We start from the raw sequence: 19,320 nt of genomic DNA on the forward strand, positions 1-19,320 counted from the left end.
TCTCGGGAGAAGTCTAAATCAGGTGTTAGCAATGGTAAAATCTTCTTCCCGACAAAATTGGATAATCGGTCTCCCCTTTCGTTTTTCTCGCCTAAGCCGTGTTGTCCGACGATATCTCCTATTCTGCTTTTGCCAACTTTGGCATTGAAATCATCCATGATGATGCCCCACCTATAAAAATCTGAAAAAAATCATGGAGATTTGACACTCAATCAATAATATATGTAGTGTATATTTTTTTGGCCTGGAATCGTTTTCGGAGGAGATTATTGGTGAATACCAATGTGGCTTCAGACCAAAGAGGTCAACTATAGACCAAATACATATGTTAAGAGGTATACATGAAAAATGTGTTGAATATAACATACCTATTTACAACTTGTATATCGATTTCAAACAGGCGTTTGATGGAGTAGATCGACAAAAGATTTTAAAGCAACTATCTATGTTAGGGATACCCAATAAGTTGGTTAAACTTATACGAATGACTCTGGAGGGTTCCAAAGCTATGGTGAGAATAGATGGAGATATGACGCAGGCCTTTGATATTGAAAATGGAGTTAGACAAGGGGATGCCTTATCAACAACACTTTTTAATCTAACTTTAGAAGCTGTTGTTAGAAAACTGGATATAAACGGCTGTATTAATACAAGATCTATGCAAATATGCGCATATGCGGATGATGTTGCCATAATAAGCCGCAACAAAAGGGTATTAAGCGAAAAAATTATAGAACTGAAACGAGAAGCTGCTACGTTTGGTCTATATATAAATGAAAGCAAAACAAAATATATGGAGTGCACAAAATCGAATGAACATGAGAATCTGAAGGTAGACAACCATACCTACAAATATGCCTCCACTTTTCCCTACCTAGGCTCAATAATAAATGACAACAACAACATCAGTCAAGAAATACAAGCACGGATTCTTAGCGGTAATAAGTGCTTTTATGCATACAAAGACTTAATGAAAAGTTAGTTACTGAATCGTGAGTCTAAGCTGAGAATCTACAAAACAGTAATTAGACCAGTGGTCACATATGGATGTGAAACGTGGACCCTCTCAACCACCGATGAAAATCAACTGAGAATATTTGAGCGCAAAATACTAAGGAAGATATTTGGACCAACCCAATGCAGCGATAGTTCGTGGAGAATTAAAATGAACCACGGGCTGGATGAACTAATGCAGAGCGCAGTTATTGTCAGATTTGTAAACTCACAAAGACTAAACTGGCTTGGTCACCTAGAAAGAATGCCAGATAATCGAGCTGTAAAAGTAGTCCAGAGATGGAAGCCCCAAGGAAACAGAACAAGAGGAAGGCCCCGTAAAAGATGGATAGACGACGTAGAGAGGGATCTTAAAACCATGAACATAAGGCAGTGACGAAGGAAAGTATCCGACAGGGCAGAATGGAAGAACATTGCTAAGTAAGCCATGACTCACAAAGGGTTGTAGCGCCATTAGAAGAAGAAGAAGAGTATATTTTTTTGGAGTGGCGTTCGAGACAGTTTTTTAACTACTTTTAAAAATTTCAAAAGCGTTCAAAAATTTAAATTTTCAGCCAAAAATTTTATATAAAATACCATGATGTAGACTAAAATATTCTACAAACTAAAAAAAAGAATGAGTGTCTACGATGATTAAAACCGAAGATATCATCAAAAAACGAAAAAACAGGTTTAAATTTGTTTTTGAGGTTATGTTTGGGTCTAGGGGTTTAAAATTTTTTTGGTTTGGATCGTCAAAAAACAAAAACACACGTTTTAATTTTTTTTTTTTTTTGAGGTTACGTTTGGGTCTAGGGATCTGAAAATTTTTTTTGATCAGATAGGTACTTTTTGATATAAAACAACATGGTATTTTTATTTTTGAAATATCGCTGGGGGCATTTTTCACTATCTTAACCGGATAGACCCTTTGTAAATCTTACAGAATTTTAAATAATTAATGTGACGAAAGTTCATTAAAAAGTAATTTTAAAGTTCTATTGTCTTTTCATATTGTTAATTTGTGTTCTGAATCCTACATTTCTATTATTTGTGCAAGAGTGCAAATATATTTACATTTCATTTAATATATATGTGAATTGAATATGTACTTGTTAGTGGCTAAACAAATACTAAAATAACAAACCATTCGCACGAAATAATATAACGGAGAAGCTATCACTTTACCACACTGCGACTCGACCTTCTTTCTACCCTATCACCTGCTATTATCTTCGCTCAAGGTATATAGAAATGGAATAAACACCATGTCACTTGGCAGCGACGGTTAGTTTACTAAACACAATAATAAATTAATACGGATTTAATTTGTTCTATGGAAGTCCGTCAGAAGATTTCCATTGCCATTTTTGATATTTTCGTTAAATCGCCAATAACAATTACCCATAGTAATCATATATTTATTTTGCAGTCTCGTTCTTATTAAAATAGCGTTAAAACCACCTAAAACGATCGTATATTTAATTTGTAGCGTGAATTATTTTGTTTTATTATACTTTATTTTTTTGCAATTGGCAGCTCATTACAAATGCAAATCTTGACTAATAGCCCAGGGAAATAAACTTTTTTTCGTGACACTCGTCCGGCCAGGCAACCGACAGTTGTTTTGAGTAGTATGAACTTCTATAACAAGAACCTATACTTAATTAATTATTTGGATTTTTGGACTTAATTAATTATTAACAAATTAAGGTCATAAACGGTAAATTTTTGCTTTTTTAGTCTAGCAGCAAAAAGTAAAGCGTTTGAAACAAATTTGAGAAGAGAAGAAACTTATAAATCATATTAAAACCTTCAAAATGACGTTTTCTAAACGTTCCTATCCTTATTTGTTGCTTAGAAATTTGCAAAATAAGTCAAAAATTTCAGGTTTTTATAAATATTAATAACAATGTATTTCAAACGTTTAAGTCTATATATTCCAAAACGCAACGGTATATCAATTTTATTTATGTATATTTTAAAATGACTTTTGCAATATAACATAAAAATTAAATTGAACATTTTTAAACGAATTGACTTAGCATTCACCTTGTATTTTTTAATGGCCTCGAAAAACGCTAAAATTGATTTTTTCGGCTATTTTAGTAGTTTATTTGCCCTTTATATTTAAAGTAAGCGTTTTTCATAAATATCATAAGAATCATTTTCGTCTTGAAATAACTCTCAAATTATTAAAAAAAAAATGTTATACATAAATAGGTTGCCATGGAAAATGTTCGGAAAAGTTTTGAGCAAAGCATATTGCCATCATAATATCGATTAAAACAAGTTTCAGCATGCGGATATGAAATCGAACTTTTTCGACAAAAGCCACACGCCTGGCATGCTTAGCAAGAAATAAAACCTAGTTTACGTGGGTTTATTTTTATTTTCCAAGCATTACATAAACCAATAATATTTTTAGAAATAATTGAATAGGATAATTTGTTTTTTTTTTTCATAATATCTACTATAAATAAAATATTTACGAAGTTTATTAAAGAAGTATATTTATTAATCATAAATATTTATTTTTTACAACAAAAATTACCTTAAATCTTCCTAAAAAAAAATAAAAACTGAAAAAAACAATTGTTTAAACAAATTAGATGGTTTATTTAACAACCTACTTATTTAAATAATACATATTCGTGATGTACGCAAAAAGTACATATAAATTAAAAACAGAAACGTCGAAATCTATAATCAAGAAACAGAGATACAGTTAACAGCTCCTTCCCCCTCCTGCGCTCTCACTAATATCAAAGCCGACCATTTATGAGGACCACAATTTTGAAGCTTTGTCAACGATTCCATTAAAATACAATCTTTTTCAAATTTTTCACGTTAAAACCTTAAAGTATGTTCTTTCAGATGACCCTAATTAGGTTTCTTAATTGTTATAAACAAAGTTGCTATTAATTTATAAAAAAGGTACTAACTTCGTCCCAAAGTCTCCTAGGTCAACTTTTTTTCCTTTTAAATTTGTAAAAAAACTCAGGCTGTCAAAATATGAAAAATCAGTTTTTTGCAGTTAATGGTTAAAAAGTTATTCTAATTGTTTATAAGCAAAAAATTGACATGTTTTTGCCAAATTATTTTGCAATATTTAAAATCGTTTTTCCTCATTTTTTTTAATAATATTAATAGAATGAATCTTCTTCTTTTAGAATCTATCCGAACTCTTTTACCGATCAACTTGAAATGTTGACCTTATTTTAACCACCACTAGACTCAACATTGTGTGTCATATGAAGGTTATAAGTTTATTTTAAAAAAAGTTTATAACTTAACTTATTATCATTTATAAAAAACCGAAATTTTTGACTTACTTTGCAACTTTCTAAGCAACAAATAAGGATAGGAACGAAGGTTTTTATATAACTTATAAGTTTCTTATAAGACTTATAATTTGTTTCAGACGCTTTACTTTTTGCTGATAGACGAAAAAAGCGAAAATTTACCGTTTTTTGACCTTAAATTGTTAATATTAATTAAGTCCAAAAAGTCGACTGCAGGAAACACATAGGTTCTTGTTATAGAGGTTGATACTACTCAAAACGACTGTCGGTTGCCTGGCCGGACACGGCAATGGTCCAGTTATCTTTCGTTACGTTTTTTATGGAATTTAATAAAAGTTGTTTGGCATCCTTCAATTTAAAAGTTTTATTTTGTATGGCCACTACACCTTTTACTTGAGCCCATATTAACTCTATTGGATTTAGTTGACAATGATAATAACGTCATTTCTTTTTTTTGCCGTTTCGTCAAGGATATTTTTTTTATAATACGATTTATGTTGCCTTGCAATTCGTAATAATTCCGTTTTAAGTATAATCTGATCATACGGTATTGTTTTACGTTGGAACCAGTCAATTATATCTACTTTTTTCCATGAGACCGTCGTTATTTTTTCCACTAATTTTATATAATAGCTGCCGTTATCGAAAACAACCACAGCATTATTTGGTAGAAATCTTAATACTTACCTGAGAAAAGTAATCCTCAACACATCGGAGTTCATTTCTTCGTGGTAATCTTTAGTGGATTTTGAAACGAACTCAAATAAATCCAATTCTCCACAAAACTATGTTCGCTACCGATAAGAGTGATTATTAATCTTCAAACCTTTCATGCTGGAGCATTTAAACCAATACTATACCAGAATATACTTCTAGAAAGGCATGTCGAGAATTTGTAATATTTTTATCTACCCATACTTTAGAAACGGGATGATTTTCGTTTAGCCTGGTTTAATCTAAATAGAAAATGCATCTTCCTTCCACGAGCGACAGATTGTCGCTAGCAGTAGCAGTAAAATTACGGCGGCAGTAAAGCAGTAAAATCATGGCTCCACGAGCGACAGTTTACAGCGCGCATATCGCCGCGTTTTGGTCTTGTAGTGGCTCCATGAGCGTTAATATGACGCAGTTACAATCAGTGGTATCTTGTCCGTTTATATAATGTCCGTGTATATAGCAGATAAAATAAATAAATAAATAAGTAAAATAAATTCACACCGATAATACAATAATATAGTATGGATAAATCTATCATTTCAACAAAAAATTGCTTTAATATTGGCATTGCGCCGTCGACGTAGGGTTAAAAAACAACGGAAATGGTGGATTCACCCTGTTCTAGTGCCTAGACGGAGTGAAATTTTTTTCTTTTACACAACAAATTAAAAGAATATCCTGACAAGTTTTTTTGAATACTACAGGATGTCAGTGTCTTCTTTTAATTTTTTATTATGTGAAATAGAAGATATACATACGAAAACAGGATACATCAATGCGTGATAGCCTAAGCCCAGAAGAAAAATTAGCAATTACCTACCTTACAGTAAGATTTTAAATTACATATTTTATAATCCTATACATGAATCGACCTAAAAATAAAAAAAAACAAAATATTTAACGATTTAACTTTCATTAGAATAAAAAGGGGACCGCCACCACTTCTTACCTCTGCGTATTCTGTAATTAGCTACTGAATTATCAAGTAGATCGACGACTCCCATAGGTCGATTATATTCATTTATCATATTGGGTTGATGTAATGAATCTTCCTTTTCCAATATCTAACTTGCTTTTTTATGTTACAGTAATTAAAAAAATTCTGATGCGACATAAAATCTGCTTCGTTGTATTCTTTTATTTATGAATTTTACGCCAAGCTATCGAGAACGAAACATTAGTACTGAAGGATAATAAAATTTTACTATAAACAATAATTATTAAAATTTTATTTATATGACATGATTAGACAACCACTTATATAGAAATGAATCACCAGTTCGAAACTGTTCCCTCTATTCAACTTTTTCTTGTTTAATAATGGCATCTATTACAAAGTATAGTTTGATACGGTTAATTGGGATTGAAAAAAAAAACATCCATTGATTTTTGTTATCTAGAATACCGATAAAGAAAATATTGGATTTATTTCTTTCTTAGAACTTATAATTTTTTGTTATGATTTAAGACACACAATTGTATGAAAAAACTTTAAAGTAATTTATAAAAACAAAGAAACAACTTAACAAACACAGAGATATATACAAACAAGAACAAAAATATCCGATTAAATGACAATTACCGCTACAAGCTACAAGCGACAAATTACTGCTAGTGGAGCCACAGCCACAAACGCGCTGCAAATTACTGCTAAAAAATAGGTCCGGATCTATTCGAACGCGACACGACCTTGTCGACGCGCCTCGGTCTCGAAACGAAGCCACAATCTGTCGCTCGTGGAGCCATAGCCTTAGACTCATTGCAGAGCATCCACTGAACCGCTTACCGTAACTTTGTTTTCCTGTAAATAATAAATGTTTTTCTGTTTAATATAATGTGTACCTACTTGTTTGTATATATTTAAGTTACGTTTTATATTCCTTTTTTAATACTATGTATTTTTTTTTACTTGCTACAAACAATCTTTGTATCTGTCATGTAGTTAAATAAATACTTTACTCTATTCTACTAATCCCCTAATGAGTCAAAGTACTCTATGAATGTACCAGTTCAGATATGCGTTGTAAATCCAAAAATAGTACTACTATTAAAAGAGAGAAGTTGCTTTGTAAAAAAATTAAAGAGAAGAAAGAAAATACAGATAATCTGCCTAAAAAAAACTGTTACAAAATTCGTGCTTTCTATTTTCTTGTTATTATTATTATTATTGTTAAGAGTTTTTAATTTCATGGGATCTTTTTGTAAAGTATAAGCATCTAAACAAATGAATGCATAACTCGTAATTTTTCAAAAAAAACCTTATTGGTTTTAACTACATACGTACGGCAATGGTTTATGGCCTTGGCGGTAACCCTTAACCTCTATTTAAAGATTTGTATTTGTAATGAGCTGCCCGTTGCAAACAAATAAGCTATAACAGGAAGACTACTTTTTTAACTCTGGTTTCTTTCGGAACACCTCTGTTGATTACCAAGGAATTATTTTACTACAAGTTATTTCTTGTTATTTTGTTGTTTAAGGATCTAACATTCCGAGTACTCACTCGACCAGTACGTTTATAGCTTTCCATAAATTGGTTTTTCTCTTTCTCGGGTTGGTCATCATTGTTGGATCTTTCCTGTTCCACAGTGAGTAGTATGTGCTTATGCTCTACCAGTACCAGTAAGATGCTAACCTGGCACGTAGACTCCCTCCTTTATGCTGCTTTAGATCATTATACTTTCGTATAATATAGAAATGTGAATTATAAAAATATATAATACAATTGAAATGAACACAATATTCAATATTCATGTAGCAAACTCGTAATGAAAGTGATATTATTTAATTACTTCCATATTTAATGTTATTTTGCCTATATGTACTTTTCAGGAATGATTATCTTAAAGTGGTACGTGCATCATGATAAGACGTCGGAAGTCGTAGCGTGTTTTGTACCATTATTACAGAAAACTATTTTGTATGCCTTACGTAACGTGAAAATTGTTTTGCAAGGTTTGTTATCTATTTAATAATGTAAATTGGAACTTTTATAGCTCGTATTGTAGTTAATATACTCAGTGACATTAGAAGTGTTACACCCAGAAGGAATAATTTCTTGAACTTAATTTTTTGGCAACATAATGACTATATTTAAAACATGCTATGATAACAATACGAATGTTTTATTTTTTCTACTTTTTGTAAAAATAAAGTTTTATCTTTAATTTTTTTTGTGAAGAGACCGATTTGTAAAAACCGGTTCGTATAGAAATTTTTAGTTATTATTCTTCAGGCTAATTGTATTCGGTGTAAGAAAATGCCTTAAGTTCGAAGACACCAAAATTACCACCATGTTAGCGATTTTGACAGGGGTAAAATTATTGCGTATAGAGATATGGGTTTGCCATATCGCAAAGTTGACCGTCGTGTTAATTGTACTTCAATGACGGTTATGCGTGTCTGCTTTGTGTGGACAAATAAAGGTAGAGGAACACGAAGAAGACCAACTGGTCAACCGAGGCGTACCACAGAGCGTCAAGATTAGGTGCTTTAGATTACTGGCTGTGCAATACCGTTTTGCTACTACGCGTCAAATTGCTGACCAATGGTTTGGAGTAGTAGGTAGACCTGTTAGTATGCGTACATTATACCGTCTCATTCGAGCCTTTGGACTGGTTTCATTCCGCCCACGACTAGTGCTTCCTTTGACTGTGGACCACTGTCATCAACGTTTGAATTGTTGTTGTTGTTGTTGTTGTTGAGAGGCATGTACACAGGACAGTTGGAGTAATGGTTTGAAGGACTATTGCCTATGGTAGCCGATCACCACTTGTATTTATTCGAGGCAATATGACAACTGCGCGTTATGATGATGACATCTTACAAACCACTTTACTGCCTTATCTCGACGGCCGTGAAGACGTCCTTTTTCAGCAATACAACGCGCGTCCCCATATTGCTCGTCAAACTATGGACTTTCTCCAAGAAGCTGGCGTTAATGTTTTATCGTAGCCGCCCCGTGCTCCGGATTTAAATCCTATCGAACATGTATGTGATATGATGCGGAGGAAACTGTTCACTTTGCACTTTCCTCCACAGACTCTGGCACAGTTAATACATGAAGTTCAAGTTGTTTGGAACGAGGTGCCACAAGCAGACATCGATCATCTAATTTTGTCAATGCCTAGACGTATACAGGAGTGTATTCAGCTGCGGGGTCGCCAAACACATTATTAATTTTTTTTTTTTTTATTACTTGTTAATAAAAATTCTTGACAACGTTATCGTTTCATTCTTGGTGTAAATCTACCATGTTGAAAAAAATTAAGTTCAAGAAATTATTCCTTCTGGGTCTAACACTTTTAATGTCACTGAGTATATATTGTATTTATAATCTTTTTTTGCAATTGATACGAAGTTATAAATCAAAATTTTAAGGAAATTTATAACAAGGACGCCTCAAACAAAAAAAGTATTTTAATAGAGACTGTCGTTAAAAATGATGTGAATCGACGAGTTTTAAGAATAGTCGATTGTTATTTGAAAACTCTGACGAGTAGCTCTACTAGACAGCAGACTCAGTAAAACGCAAATTTAATCTAAATAAAAATATATTTAAATAAATAACAAATAAAACTAACTTCTATATTATATGTACAATAAAATATTAATACGAATCCTAGTAAATAAAATCGACGGATGAAAACGACGATATTGTCGTAAATTAATACCCAAAAACCGAGGAAGTATGATGACTTCATCACCATTTTTTTATGGAATCCCCATTTTTTTTTCAATTTATAGATTTCCCTTGCTGAGCTGATTCCAAAAATGTATAACACGTTGTTTCAAATTGGTACAGAGTGGCAAAAATTCAAAAATTCACAATGTCAAAAATGGACCTGTTTCGGAAATTTCCTTAGAGTAGGGAATTCTACTCGTCAAAGGAGTGACCGCAACGATAACAACTAACAACAGTGAAGCCGAGTGAGCACCAAACACGTGTACCAGTGGCGTATCACCTAGGCCAATAAGAATAATATAAAACTACATAATTAAATTCCAAATAATAGTAATCATAATTTTAGTTTAATTTTCTATTTTTATTAATTTTTCATAACATTATGCAAGACGTACACAAAAGATTTAAAAAAATGACAGTTTTTTAATTTGTCGAACTTTTATACATAGGTCGAAATAAACCAGGATTAGGGATTAGGGGATGTGATAGAAGCAAACAACTTTTTTAATTATCGATTTATTGTCTACTAAACAGTATTCATTTGTTATATTTATTTCGAATAACATTATCAAATTCACTTTGTTTTTTTGTTATAAAATGTAATCTTATATATAAATATTTATCCATTATTGCTTCAATTAAAAAATATATATGATTTGAAGCACGCCCTAAAATACGTTCTTGTAGATTGCAAAAATATTGTTTAAATTGAACGCAGTTGAGCATGATTTTATTTTTTAGAATAGAGATAAAATTGGGATTTCCCAAATTTTGCTCGTTTATTCTTTAAAAATGTTCCGATGTTTGTAAAATGTAAAAACCTGCTATGTAAGTAATTATTTGAATGGAACACTCACTAATTACAGTCGAATTCATTAAGTAGTCATGTTCGCTCCAAATAGTTTCTAAAGATTGTTCATAAAATGTTTCTAATAATCGAGCTTCGGGTGAACAAATATTCAACTTAAGTTTTTTAAATCGACATAAACCACTTAAAATAGGAATATCGTCCAATGGAACACAATTTCCTAAACCACCAGATCGAATTTCACTACGCACTAACAACCTCTTATAAGCAGCAGTGAATTGTCTGGCAGTAGAAATATTATTCTATCACCCTTTTGATCTTATACTAAAAAAAAAGTTCAACATGATCTTGACTAACTTTGTACAAAGGAAGGTAATGTAATAATTTTTTCTGAACAACAATGTCGTCGTACAACCCAAGAGCACTTTTTAAAGAGACGCTAACTCCCAAAAATCCAGTTTTTTTTTCCGAATCGGTTACTAACTGTCCATTATCAAATTTAAGATGTGAGAAGTACATAATAGCCTCTTGTACAAACTTTTTTGTTTGTTCTATATTACTATCACATAATGCTTTCTTAAAATGTTTTGCTCTTACTGAACGACTGTTTAAAATATCAAAAACATTATTTGTAATTTGTATAAATTTTATAGTAGCTTCACAACCGGAAAATTCCTTTAACTTTAATTCATTTAAACACGAAGAGATTTCATTTTCGTAGTTGCAATAATATATTTTATAAACCCCATTATAAATTAATTTAATCATACACCACTGGTAAAATGGTGCTCCTTTATGCTGTTTTTAAGTTTACATGTGAATTTTTCGAAATTTAAAGCTAAAACATGTAATTTTAGTTATGTAATTAGGTACATTAAGGTGTTGTTTTTTAAATAAATAACAGTTTAAACGGCAATATGTAAAAATAAAGGAGTATTTAGTGTATTTTCATCTACGCCCTCATAACAAAAATATTTATTTACATGTGAAATGTAACTTCCACTTCATTCTTTCTGTTGTTGCTTTTACAACCGTAAGCCGAACACATCACCATTTTAAAGAGTTAAAAAAATTGCTAATTTTCACTCAGAAATCGCACAAAAATAATTAACAAAACGAGTTGTGTCAATCCGAAAATGAGCACCAAACAAATGGCGGACCGGGTAAAATCGGCTTCACTTTCGCTTGAAGGCTAGATGGCGCGTTACCTCTCCTTTGACGAGTAGAATTCCCTACTCTAAGGAAATTTCTAATACTGTTGTTTATTTAGCTAATAATGAATTTATGCGTTAATTTTTGGAAGCACAGTATATCTTATACGAGGCATGTTTTTTAAGTAGGTACCGTTTTGCGATTCCGCCGCTGCAGTGCTACTGTCGGCGTTCCGCGCATGAGCGCTGGTTACCTACATCTCTTGTCTACGCACTGACGCCATTACAGTTTGATTCTTCATTGTATACTTGTTTACTCCAGTGTTTAAGATGCCTCCAACCATCGTGCGTCACGCTGATTGTGAAGTACGGGCTGTTATACGATTTCTTAGTGTTAAAGGCGTAAAACCGATCTATATTCATCGTGAGATAACGGACAAAACATTATGAGTGATGAAATGGTAAGGAAATGGGTGAGAGCATTTAAAGATGGCCGCACAAATGTGCATGATGAAGAACGGAGTGGGCGTTCTTCGGTCGTTAATGAAAATTTGGTGCAGAAAGTGGACGAAAAGGTGAGAGAAAACAGACGCTTTACAATTTCATCATTGTCCGACTGCTTTCCTCAGTATTCTCGTAGTGTTTTGTATCGCATTGTTACCGAGAACTTGAATTACCGGAAATTGTGTTCACGTTGGGTTCCAAAAATGTTGACGGATTTGCACAAAACCCAACGTTTAGGCAGTGCATTGACTTTCCTTGAGCAGTACCACAGTGAAGGTGAAGATTTTTTAGACCAAATTGTTAGTGGTGACGAAACGTGGGTGGCCTACGTCACACCAGAATCGAAACAACAATCCATGGAATGGCGACATTCATCATCACCCAAAAGAGTGAAGTTTAAGCAAACAATTTCTGCCCGAAAAATCATGTGCACAGTTTTTTGGGACAGAAAAGGAGTATTCCTAGTGGAGTTTCTGCCTCGTAATAAGACAATCAATGCAGCGTCTTATTGTGAGACATTGAAAAATCTGCGTGGTGCAATCCAGAACAAAAGACGTGGCAAGTTGAGTAAGGGTATCGTTTTGCTGCATGACAATGCCCGTCTACATGTGGCTAATCAGACCAAAGATCTCATCAAATCATTTAAATGGGAAACTCTAGATCATCCTCCATACAGCCCTGATCTGGCGCCCAGCGACGTCTTCAAGACGATAACGAAGTCAAAACATTTGTGATGCAGTGGTTAACAAGTCAGGCGGCAGAATTTTATCAGGAGGGTATTCAAAAACTGATGCCACGTTATGACAAGTGCCTCAATATTCACGGAAATTATGTAGAAAAGTAGATTAAGGTACAGGCTTTCATGTAAAAATAAAATTATTGCCATATTTTTGCACGTCTTTTTTTAATTCCAAAACGGTACTTACTTAAAAAACACGCCTCGTATATTCTTATTATATAAAACTAATGAAATTTTCAAAAATGAATGAATACGAACACGGAAAGAATATATTTATAGAAGGCCTCTTTCAAGATGAAACACTCGGTCCAACGATATCAGAAGAACCAGATACAGATACGATACTTATGCTTTTAGTCGACTGGAAAACTTTATATTTTTGTGCTACAATTTAAAAATTGTTTGTGAACCATTAGGAGAACTTTTACTTTCTAAATTAAAAAAATATATTTTTGTTTTTTTACGTAAAAACATTGCTTAGTATCATAAAAATACTGTCCTAAAATTTTATTTAGAAATTTGAAATAAATACGAAGTTATAGCTGTATCTATAACAGTATGCACCTGAGCTAAAACCCGTTTGTATAAAATACCGCGCGCCCCGCTTCACCTCTGCACCTGCAACTCGACAATTGCTTTCTAAAACATAATAATAATGGGCACGTGTTTTATAAAAAATTTAAAAGAAAATTCATAGGTAATCATTTTGCTGCAGAAAACAATTCTGAATTACTCAGTTCCTCGCAAAATTCTGGATAAAAATAAAAATTGGAGAAATAGCATAGAAATAGTTGGTCGGAAAATATCGACGGAGCTCGTATTGCTCAAGCCAATAGAAGGATACATCAAAAGAGGGCAGAGTTATGAACAAAAAATAGCTTTGACCGACCATTTACAGCTTTTACTTAACAGTGAGGGCACCAGGAATCGCTCATTAGAGATAAAAAATAAATATGGCTTTTTTATTCTATAAAATTGCAGTAAAAACACTTTAAACGCATTTTTCTCGAAATCGCATTTTTCAAAACTAGAGGGGATGTTAAAAATTAAAAAAACAATATATTTGAACTTGAAAAAATATATAAAATCGAATAAAAAAGGTTTGCGATGCAAAAAAAAATTTATGCATGGCATAGTTTATGCCATGCTTATAGAAGAAAACCTATAAAGCGCAGGGGTGTAATTAGGGATATTTAACATAACAATATATTATCACTAAGTTTGCATAACCCAATATCTCAAGGGACATTAGTCGCGGGTAACATTTTCCTGGTTTGTTGGGTTTCACCGTAGTTACATTTGATTTATGGATGAAAATATTGAATTTTATATATGTCTCTAGGTGTGAATAGATGAAACTGTTTTTTAATTTAGAGAAGTTTAACAGATACTGTTAAAATAATTATATTACGGCAGCATTTTGAGGACGTTCTGAAAATGATATTTTAAAATGCAGTTCGAGAAAATTGCGATAGCTACACAAACTGGGTTGTATGTCACCTTTATGTGTGACATTAAATAAAACATACTGCACTTTTATTTTATTAGCAGAATCGTACAAACGTAAATAACAACCTTCTTTCTATCAGATTTATATCTCTCTTGAAAATAATATAAATGATGACGTATGTTTATTTCATTCATTTGTTAATGGACATGATTATATTTCCGTGATTGTGACTTTCATTTAACAAAATATCGTTTCAAGTTAAATCAGTTTTTCGGTGAAATAACAATCGATACCGTCATAATGTTATTATATACATAGTTTGGTACGCGCTATTGAATGCTATTCAATTTTTGTGATAAAAATGTTTGTCAAGACTTTTATCATGTACTATGACTGCTCATTCATTAAAAATGCTTATCATTTATCTTTACCTATAAAATGGATATTAACTGTACAACCTCATGTTGATACGGTATGTATTTTCGAAACTGTGGATTATTATATGTTTGAATTCAGAAATGTGTGGATATGGATTAGACACAACTTTAATCAGATAGTAGCGATGCGGATAAATATGTCTGTCTCTGTCATAGTTTAGTGGGTCTTAGGGCACTGGCGGAGTGTAGTGTAAGACGACACCGAGACGTACGCCAATCACCATTCATAGAACTAGAAGCGTTAGAATTTTTTAAATAGCACCATCTTAGAGAATAAATCAGATTAGTTGGCAAAGCAGTGGACTAAGAAGCTCGATAAAGGTCAAGACCAAGAAAAGTTTAATGAGGCTGTTTCATCCATAAACGTATATATTAACATAGACTGAGCATGCCAGCAACGAGCAGTGACGACAACATCTTTTGCGGTTATTCGATCTTTTTTTTTTTTTTTTCTAGCGCATTGAAACTCCCCACTCGCTCTATCCCAAACAAAAAGAGACGCTATACTTACTTGATGTGAGATAGAGACACAACTAACAACGGCAACAAAGATGGTGTCGTCGCTTTGCTCTACAGACTGCTCGGTCTATGTTAATATGTACGTCTATGGTTTCATGGAGCTGCCAGTTTGTAGCAGACAACCTGAAACAGTCAACTATATCTTGCATGACTGGGAGGACTAAATCACAGGCGGCAAAACTGTTCAAGACTACCAATTCATTCCAAAAACATTTAGTGTCAACCCACTGAAACTGTAACAAGCTGGTACAAGGCTCCAGATTTCTGGAATCAGTATCAAGAATAAATTGAAGATGTACAGCTGCGTTCACTAAATAGTTTACACTTTCATTTTTATTTTGTAATACTGTAAAAACGCAGTGTCGTACGGATTTGCTAAATGTCAAAGTGCTTGTCAAAAATTTCGGGAATATTGAAAAAAAAAGATGGTACAGTAGGCGGTATAGTAGACTAACGCGAAGCTTCAAAATTTCAAAATGACGTTTCTGAAGCGTCATTTTATGTTTATATATAGAATAAAGGAACTACTACTGTAGAGGTGGACTCATAGAAAACATTTTTTATAAGACTATAATGTAACTGATTGTATGAGAAAATAAAACTATTTTCATTATAATGCACTCACCTTTTAAACCTCCCTTGGACTTCAACAAATATTTCAAAATTAAAATTAGCCAAATTCATGAGGCGGTATTGTAGATTATCGCGGAGCTTTATACTATGTTTTCTGTATTTTTTAAATTTAAATCATATTTTTAAAATTGAATAAAGTATATTTATTATTTATTTATTATTTATATTTTAAACAAATTTTAAACCAAGCAAACGTTGTTTACTTCTGTTGGACCTGTCAAATTCAGATGAAATATTAAATTAGTAATAACATGTAAATAACTATCATTTGCTAGTGAATTTAATTATTATATAAACTAAATAAGATGTTTAAAAATAATAATTTTATTTATATCAAATTATTTTAAAAGGAGAAGCACATATTGGAATAGGGTAGATTTTGACCATTAAGCTATTTTTTACTGTCAAAATTTCAAGTAAATCGATGCATATAAAAAAAATTCAGAGGTTTTCTATTATATTTACCGCCATATCCTGAACTACTACAAGATATGTAAAGGTGCGATCTGACAGAACGTTGAGTGGCGTTCTTCAGCGGCGAAGAGATATAAAATACGTAATAGGAAAAGACAAAATATAAAGACGGGAACCAACACAACGTGGAATACTGTTTTTCTTCTTAATATTTGTGATTTACGATACCTGGGATAGGACAAAACTCTATTTATGGCCGGCACGTGTTATCCCGCTGTTTGTCGGTAAATCGACCCGGTTCAAAGACAATCGGGAGCTAATGTATCGCATGTCCAACCCTTTCGACGGGTCTAGGGGATATACGATCAGTGTCGTGGTAATTTTACTATGGAGCGGTCTAACGAACTTGTGTTGGAATTTTTATCATTGTATAAATTACCCAAGTTACTAAAATTTTTACCGCCAATACTGATGGCGTACAACAGACTTAACCCTCAATACTCACCATCGGAATGATATGACTACATTTTGGGGTAAGTCGAATATATTTATCAAAAAACAAATGTTTACTAATTTCACAGTAACGTGGGGTACCAAACGTTGTCTCTTTTTTGATCGTTAATATCGATTTTCTGTTTCTCTTTGACGACATAAACAAGAGAAGAGCGTCTTTCCACGAGCTGTGCGATGCCGCCTTTAGGGTGTAAACTATGCAATGGCCGCAATACAATAAGGCAAATGGGTGCAGTATAACCTTCACTAAATGCTTTCCATAGCAGAGCACAAAACCGTTCTTGGTCCTTCGATTCTTAAAAAAAATCTCGACAATTGCAGACTGATGTCAGCTGTGCCCAATATCGCTAAACTGCAAGCAGCTATGCATGTGACTTGATGAAACAAAGTTGTCTTATTTTCAAATGTTTTTAAGTCAACTGCTCATTTTTTCCACAATAATGAATCATCAGTAAACTGTAGAGACGAAAACAAACAAATACATTTTGTAGTTCACGTCAACCAATTTTTTCAGCTAATATCGTACTCGAATCACGCAAAAGAAGGATTACAGCTCTTTTTTTGTCTAACGAAGTTTATAAACTTGTATTTAGTTATAGTTTAGTTTTGGTGGTCCGCCTTTTAAAATTCATTTGCTCCCTAGTTAAGATAGACTTTTAACATAAAAATATGTACTAGTTACATATCTCGAATATGTATTGATTTATCGTTTTATTGTTACAGGGCATTTTCCGACTAGCTTGCGAAAACGTTTTGAAAGTTATGCGAAAAGGTAGAGAAACACTACTAACTCTTCTGGAAGCATTTGTCTACGATCCCCTCATCGACTGGACTGTTGGGGGAGAAGTTTTAGCCGGCACCACATTTGGAGCACTAAATACGGATATGACATCAAAACAGAGCAAGAAGGAATTGGAGAGGGAAGTGACTTTGGCTATGTTCAATGTTAGATGTACAGAAATGAGAGCTGAGTGGAATGAAAATAAGTGAGTATAATTTTTTGTAATGTAAAAGCAATATCAAAAGCTCTTTTGTTTGTTTTCTTTATATTCTTCATCTCTTTATATTCTTTAAAATAATCTTTTTTTTTATAAATGGTTCTAAGAAAAACTTTTCCCAATAGGCATTAAAATTTAACATTTGCAACAATTTTAAACGGAGAAGCATATCGAGAATTATTAGAGGACACAGTTGATCCTATTTTGATAAATATAATCGAAAATGATAACATGTACTCAAAAGATGATTTGTGTTTCCAAAATAAACTGGACGCTTTTGAAATGTGGGTATACCGCCGCATGTTGAGAATATCCTGGATTGATCATCGCACTAACGTATCGATATTAGAACAACTTAAAATAAAGGATAGATTGCTTAAACAAATACAACAGAGATATTTGTAGTATTTTGGACACATTGCTAGAAGAACATTCAGGATGGAAAAACTGATAGTCGAGGGTAGAGTTGAAGGAAAGAGACCTAGGGGAAGATCTCCAAGCCGTTGGGTAGATCAAACGAAAATACTGATTAACCAAGGGTTACATGAAGCCGAACAACTAGCCCAGGACAGAGAAGGATGGAGAGAAATCGTGCAAAAACTGTAAAGGAATGATGGTGTCACCACATCCCAAAAGAGATTAGGACTGAGGAGGAGAAGGTTTCCAACAAGACGGCGTACCTCTGCATTATAACATAAACGTAAGGCGATACCTTAGTGAACGGTTTCCTAGGCAATCGATTGGACGAAGAGGTTTTATTGAATGACCAGCATTATCCCCCGATTTAACTCATCTGTACTTCTTCCTATGGGTTTTTTTTCTAAGACAACGACTTCTAAGACGACGATTAGTGCATGAATGTAATCTGGCAACCCAAAAGGCTTCAAAATGTACGTAGTAATTTCGAACAGCAACTTTATAATTGTATGGATGTTGGTGGATATCATATTGAGCATTTAATTAAACAATTATAGCTGATAAGTAAAGTGTTTTGAATATTATGAATTTATTAATTGAAAAGGAAGCAAGGAAGAAGTCTCCACGCATGCATTTTCTTTACTCTATACTTACCTTCTCAGTTTCGTAAAGTATGTCGCCCTTACTAAGAAACACTGCCCCTAAAGGCAGTGGCCAATCCTTCCACTACCGGAAACCAACACAAACAAATATTCTCTTCTCAGAGCTATTCTTGTATAAACAATGTTTATGGTGCAATTCCTAAAACCGACAACGCTTCAACTTCAAAAAGGCCAACTGTACTGAGTACTCTGACAACCTGGATACCGAACTCGAAGCTCTAGATCCAACACCTGAAAACTACCTAACCTTCGTACAAATCTTGCAGAGGGTCTCTAAGCAGCATATACCAGGTGTAACAAACGCACATTCTGCTTCTTCAAGTGCCATCTCCGCGGCGGAGGTCGGCAATCATCACAGCTATTCGGACTTTTGAGA

General features: G+C 33.2%; 1 protein-coding gene across 1 annotated transcript in view; it reads left to right on the plus strand.

The window, feature by feature from the left end:
• nonC (serine/threonine-protein kinase Smg1) overlaps nt 1–19,320 on the plus strand; it is a 142,096-nt gene that overhangs the window by 91,471 nt on the left and 31,305 nt on the right. Inside the window, exon 6 of the mRNA XM_072540920.1 lies at nt 17,591–17,853. Coding sequence (XP_072397021.1) covers nt 17,591–17,853 — 263 coding nt within the window. The remainder of the gene's footprint in view (nt 1–17,590; nt 17,854–19,320) is intronic.

This window comes from Diabrotica undecimpunctata, chromosome 8, assembly GCF_040954645.1.
Source record: "Diabrotica undecimpunctata isolate CICGRU chromosome 8, icDiaUnde3, whole genome shotgun sequence".
Classification (NCBI taxonomy): Eukaryota; Metazoa; Arthropoda; class Insecta; order Coleoptera; family Chrysomelidae; genus Diabrotica; species Diabrotica undecimpunctata.